At 43.4% G+C, this 6,550-nt stretch overlaps 1 protein-coding gene across 1 annotated transcript in view; it reads right to left on the bottom strand.

The window, feature by feature from the left end:
• The window catches only part of cep170bb (centrosomal protein 170Bb), a 33,306-nt gene that overhangs the window by 892 nt on the left and 25,864 nt on the right, over nucleotides 1-6,550 (bottom strand). Inside the window, exons 11-16 of the mRNA XM_083562584.1 lie at nucleotides 5,988-6,102; nucleotides 4,203-5,822; nucleotides 2,524-2,731; nucleotides 2,235-2,394; nucleotides 1,878-1,994; nucleotides 1,710-1,798 (exon numbers count right to left, since the gene is read on the bottom strand). Coding sequence (XP_083418710.1) covers nucleotides 1,710-1,798; nucleotides 1,878-1,994; nucleotides 2,235-2,394; nucleotides 2,524-2,731; nucleotides 4,203-5,822; nucleotides 5,988-6,102 — 2,309 coding nt within the window. The remainder of the gene's footprint in view (nucleotides 1-1,709; nucleotides 1,799-1,877; nucleotides 1,995-2,234; nucleotides 2,395-2,523; nucleotides 2,732-4,202; nucleotides 5,823-5,987; nucleotides 6,103-6,550) is intronic.

The following is a 6,550-nucleotide window of genomic DNA, read 5'->3' as shown; positions in this document are numbered from 1 at the left end:
GAACATTGTCTCAAAGCAGCTTTACACAGATAATGCGGTGATTAAAAATGAATATGTTCTTTATGAGTAAGTTTGTCCCTGATGAGCAAGCCGGTGGCGACTGGCGACTGTGGCAAGGAAAAACTCCCCGAGATGGCATAAGGAAGAAACCTTGAGAGGAACCAGACTCAAGAGGGAACCCATCCTCATCTGGGTTACACCGAATGTCCATTTGTGGCGGGTATACAATGTTGCGGGGTTCAGTGATGATGATCAAAACATTCTTTATCAACAGAAATAAAACTGAATTAAATCCAGGAAAAATGGGAAAAGGCAAAATAAATAAAAACAAAGTGTTTATAGCAAAACAAAAAACATATGGGACAGAGGGTCAGAGACTCAGACAAAACCACGAGAAACAGACCACACAACTTCAGCAATCCAGCTCCAGATTGACACAACAGGAGAACCTACATACACACAGGGCTTACAGGACATCATCTCCATCTTCTTAACCATCTCCATCATCTCCATATTCTCAATCATCTCAACCAGCTCCATCTTTTTAACCATCCCCATCATCTCAACCATCTCCAGCGTTTTGAGAGAGAGAGAGAGAGAGAGAGAGAGAGAGAGAGAGAGAGAGAGAGAACTTGTGTGTGTGTGTGTGTGTGTGTGTGTGTGTGTGTGTGTGTGTGTGTGTGTGTGTATAATATATATAAACATATGTACAGTGAAGACGCGTGTGGACACTGTAGAAAAATAGAAGTAAATAGTTTACGTTTATGGCAGTGTAAAATGTGCTAAAGCTGAAAAAACAAGTCCACTATATATATATACACGAATGTGAAATATTAGGCAGAATGTACAGTAATGTGTATAAATAGATACACAAAAATAAAATAGTGCAGATGTGTGTGAGGTAGAATGTGTGTGGAAAATAAGGAGTATAAAAATACAATATGTAATATGTACATAGTATGTAGAATTGTACAGAAGTTATACACAGTGTTTATACAGTGTTTATACAATGTAGTGTAGAGTTCAGTAGGGTGACAGTTACCTGCCTCCTCTGCCCCATCATTATTCTGAAGACCCTGAGACCTGATGGTGGTTCCTCACCCAGTCCCATCTCACATTTGCATCACACATGCACTCCATCCTGACCAACTAGGTGAAGATAGGCTACACCATCTCCTTCCTCTTGGGCAAAGCCCTTATGTGGGCCACAGCTGATTGAGATGCCCAGGGTCCTTGTAGGTCGAGCTGTTTAGCCTTTCTGGCAGAGTTCAAGCTCGTGTTTGACCACCCTGAACAATCTATTTCCCAACCCTCACCCCAGTCCTTGATCCCTGTTCTACCCTGGTTTCCCTTTCACCCGTTAGGACTGTGGACTGTTTGTGCTTTTGGTTTCTGATTCTGCCTGCACTGTTCTGCCATGTTCCTGGCTCGGGTTTGGTTTGTGTTTTTGGATCGTGTTAACTATTTTGAACAGTTTGGAACTGTTTACTTTCTCTCCTGAACCCCTGACTGCATCCTGCATTGGGGTCCTTCAGTCATGCTTTTGACATCATTTCCATCTTCTTTATCATCTCCATCTTCTAAACCATCTCCATTATCTCCATCATAAATATAAAGAATGCAGTGTGTGTGTGTGTGTGTGTGTGTGTGTGTGTGTGTGTGTGTGTGTGTGTGTGTGTGTGTGTGTGTGTGTGTGTGAGATGTCTCACTTCATCTTCTCAGTGAGTTGTTCTGTATTTGCTCTGATGGCCTGGGAGAGCTGTGACACTGGGTTCAGCATCAGATTGTCCAGAATCACCTGCAGCACAAACATTTAAGTAGCAAAACAGTGTTAAATACAAAAACACACACACACACACACACACACACACACACACCTCTTCTCTGCTCCAAGCACGTCGTTTACTTCCATCACTCTCTTGATCCACTGGACTCGGAGAACCTGCAGGGACTTTCTGATAACTCAGACTGGCATCTGGAATGTGATGTACCAACTGCAACAGATTTACACCCCCCCCCCACACACACACACACCCCACACACACACACACACACACACACACACACACACACACACACACACACACACACACACACAGAAATGACTGAGAGATGAATCTGAATAACTTAGTAAAGTCATTATTAAAGTGTTAAACAACAGATGAGATGATTAGAGATGGATGAAGAGATTCACAGTAATAATAGAGGTGATAAGCGACACTCCTAAGCCCCACCTCCTCTCGGGCAGAGATAGTGGATGCAGGTGTGGTTGGGGCGGAGCCAGCTGGAGTGCTGTACCCCGCCCCTGCAGGTGTGTGTGTCTCAGCTTCTCCTGCAACATCATGGATTTCACGTGCAAGAATAGCCAGATCTTTGGCCAAGTCCTGACTCAGCCTGTACACCACACACACACACACACACACACACACACACACACACACACACACACACACACACACACATTCATACAGTGTTAATCAGTGTTTTGTACCAGTGTTATAACTCATTAAAATGTCATGTGACCTGGCGATCTCTGCACTGTGATTGGTCCAGTTCTGGTAGTGCTCGTTTTGTGCTTCATCATCTTCTAACTCCAGCCTGGTGGGAACGAGTCTTTGTGGAGTTTGTGTCTGAGTCGAGGTTGAAGTGTGAGAGGATTTGGTTTTTGAGCCCACATCACGCTCTTCTTCTGATGTGGAGGAATCTGAACCTTTCTGTCTGCGTTGAGAACCTGCAAAAGAAAGATATTTATGTTTATATTATATATATGTTTTTATTCTCATCACAGGATTACTTTATCTTTTTTATGTTTAGATTAATTCATTAATATTTAATATAAAAAAGAAATGATAAAAAAAACTAGAACAAACAAGCTAAGTTCTTTTAAATATTCACATCTAATCATCCCCTAACTGCAGTAGCACAAGAAACAGTGGCTAGAAAAAAGCTAACACTGTTAGCATACCACACATTAAATAACAGTAACTGCTAGCTACACTAAATGCTAACGGCTAAATAACAATAAAGTAGCTACATAAAGTAAATTGGAGTAGCTAAGTGTTTATTAAATAATAATGAATAAAGAAACACATTTCTGAGGCAGAATGTAAACAGGAAGTGTGTGTGTGTGTGTGTGTGTCTGTGTGTGTGTGTGTGTGTGGTGGGTGGTCAGGGCAGAAAATCCTTCTCTGCTGGTCTAAACACGATCAGAAGCACTGAGCTACATTTACAACCTAAATTCTAATATTTGTTCTATGAAACTGTATTAACAGTTTCTTCTCTTCATGTCGTAGTGTTTCTCTCGGCTGCACTGCTTCAGTACGTGGATGTGGATCTTAGATTTTTTTGTCCAATCAGATTTCAGCCTCTATGTGCTGCCATGTGAATCTAATCTCCCCAGAGCCTTCAGAATCAGTACTGCTGGTGTTTTACTATCGTCCACTTAATAAACAGCTCTGTTTCTTTAACCAATCAGATTTCAGATTCTCCTCACAGGGCCGCTCGCTGGCCCAGAATAGCGTCAGCATTGTTCCGACCTCTGATTGGTTGGTCAGAGGGAAACTGTTACAGCCGAGTTCGACTGGTAAAACACGTGTGTAGCTCTGCACACGTTCATACATCTGAGTTAGACTTTTTTATACAAACGGAGGAAGAGAAATTGATTTGGTCTCAGACATATTTAAAAATACATTATGAAGAAAAGCTAGACATGGTGAGGAGGTCACCAACCCTGAAGCTCGCTAGCGTGTCTCAGCCCGGGAAAGGGTTTGTTCTCCACTTCCAGAACAGTGAATACGAGCGGTACCACTGGATTACAGCCTCTGGGGGGCGCTGCACATTATGAGTCTGCATCTCTGGTGAGTAGGTTGTGTTTTATTTAAATTTTAATGTTTTTGTCATGTTATTAGACAAATATTGATTGTGAACTGCTCCAGATGTTGTAGGTGCACAGTTGTGGTTGTAGTGTAGAGGTTTGGAGTGTAACTGGGTTTGTTGTTTTAGTAAAATGGTTTTTACCTCCAGATGTGAAACGTCTCTCTGTAATGCCATGTGTTGTTATATTGTGTTTTTGTATTGTATTGATGATTTCTGTAATTGTGATGTGATAGTGGTGTATTAAGAGGTGGATTAAGTCGGTTACGTCCTCACTGAAGGTCCAGGTACCAAATACACGTCCGAAACTGATATATATATATACTTACTGCTGCTGCCAGGGTGTTTGGTCTGATTGATAGATGTGCGATTGGACAGTTGTTTCTCTGCTGTTGGAGAAATTTTGTTGGTTGGTTTAGTGTCACTTGTGGACAGTCTACGGCCGTTAGCGCTCGTGTCAGGAGGACGGCTCTGTGTTTGTTTGCTCAGTGATTCGTTATCACTCGGGGTGGTAAAAGATCCGGTGCGTTTACGAGGCATGGCTAAAATGTCCAGTCTAGAGAGCTTTTTGGTGTCTCCAGAGGGTCTTGTTTGTTCTGAATCCTGAGATGCTCGATCCATTTCCACGCCTTCGTTATCAGATGTTTCTCCAAGCCGAGCACGGCGCAGCATGGAGGCCCGCGTTGGCCTAGGAGCCGAGAGACTGTTGGACCGTGTCAGGACCTGGTGAGCCGCTTTACTGGATATGATTGGTTCTTGGATTTGCTGGGATACTGAGAGTTTCTTGCGACTAGAAGGTCGTGATGTTGATTCATGATCAGAAGAAGCGCTTTCAGTTTGGCTATGGATCTGCTGATTGTCAGAGAAATCTAGTGAGCCGCTGGTTCCGGTGCTGCGGCGTAAATGGAGACGACGTACAGGTTCTGATTTAGCACCACTGTTTTCCCTAACTGCATGACTGCGACGTTTTTCTGAAAGTCTTTCCCGAGCTGTTGGCTGTTTGCTTTTCTCCTGAGAAGATGAACCCGAGGAGGATTTGGTCTTACGAGGTGCACTAGACGATGCATGCTTCTTCACTGTACTAACAGGCACATTTTTACTGCTCACTAAGCTCACAGTGCTAGCTGTGTCCACATCTGATTCACCGGAAAGAGAATCTTCAGCCTGTTCTGGAGAACTTCCCTTTTTCTGCCTTTGAGATGATGAGGATTGCTTGCTTTCCTTTGACAAAGTTTCTCCTTCACTTCCTACAGTACCTAAATCCCGTAAAGTTGGATGACTGGAGATGTGAGGAAGCCTTTTCACCTGGATGTTGTCACTTGGTCGATCTTTGGTGAAGCTCTCCTGGCGAACAAAATAGGATGATGGAGGGTCTTTGGTAGGAACTGAGTCTTTGTGATGGGTTTGGAGATTGGGTGCTGATGAGTTCGGCTTTACGGCTCGTGTGGACTCGTGGCTACTGAGGTGGCGTATCAGGACTGTAGTTGGAGGTATCTTGGGAGAAGCAGCTCGCTCATTTTGGAAAAGAACCTGACTCCGAGATGCATCTGATTTATAGGAGGCCTCCTCAGAGCCAATGTAGAAAGAAGTGGCCTTGGGTTGGATTTTCTCAGATATTAATGATGCTGTCATTCTGTAAAGCTCTTGACTCTTTGAGCTCCTGTCCAGGATTGAGCTGTCATCAGAACGACTGGTGTCACTAAGGCTATCATGATCCACATCTTCTTGAACCTTTAGCCTCTGAGTGGAATCCAACTGCGATGTTCTAGGGACCTTTTCAGATGAATCACATTCCATGCTTGGCTCGGTCCGGATCAGGATACATGGAGGGTTACTCTCTTGCTTTTCTCCTGCAGAAGGAACCTGAGGAAGAAGACGTCTGGTTTTGGAGCTCTGAGTACACTCTGATTCAGAATGATCCACACTCACGCCCAGTCCTGCTTTTTTATCTGCAAAGCCAAAACGAACGTGTGAGCCTGAAATGATGTGAAACGTGTGATACTGCAAATCTAACATTAAATCAGCATCTATAAAAATTTTATAAAACAAATGAAGAGATAAAAAAAAATTGATGAACACTGATTAGTAAACAATATAAGAGTGTTAAACTGCACCTTGATATGGAACAGTTCCTTGTGAAGGTGCCACTGCAGTTCCAGAGTCGCTGTAGGTATCTGCTAAACTTGCCCACCGAGACACCCACCTCGGCCCACTCAGATCAGAATGTTCCTGCATTTAATAAAGTACATTTACATCACAACAATCTGGAACACAGTGTTCATAACCAGGCTTCAGGAGGAAGAGTTAAACACAAACGCTCACCTACAGAGAGGAATAAGGACAGACTTTATTACAGGACATAAAACGAGCCGCTCATTTAGAAGGACACATAAGTAACTGAATACTGACATCTACAGAGCATTCAGAGCAGACTCCCTTCACTTTATATGTACAGTCTGATACTACAATCATTTTGATTTCTGCCATTCTTTAGGAATCCTCTGAAGCTGGGGCAGGTTGGATGTGGAGCGTTGGTGGACAGCCACCTTCAGGTCTCTGAGGAAATGTTCAATATGGTTCAGGTCAAGGCCCATGTTTAAAGCCCAGATCAATGAATGGCTGCAGTGATGGCTGTCCTTCTAGAACTTTGTCCATCTCCACACAGGATCTCCAGAGC

The sequence above is a fragment of the Silurus aristotelis genome (assembly GCF_946808225.1).
Source record: "Silurus aristotelis genome assembly, chromosome: 15".
In the NCBI taxonomy this organism is placed as follows: Eukaryota; Metazoa; Chordata; class Actinopteri; order Siluriformes; family Siluridae; genus Silurus; species Silurus aristotelis.
The sequence above is the reverse complement of the archived record's forward strand: the minus strand, read 5'-3'. Positions and strand labels throughout refer to the sequence as shown.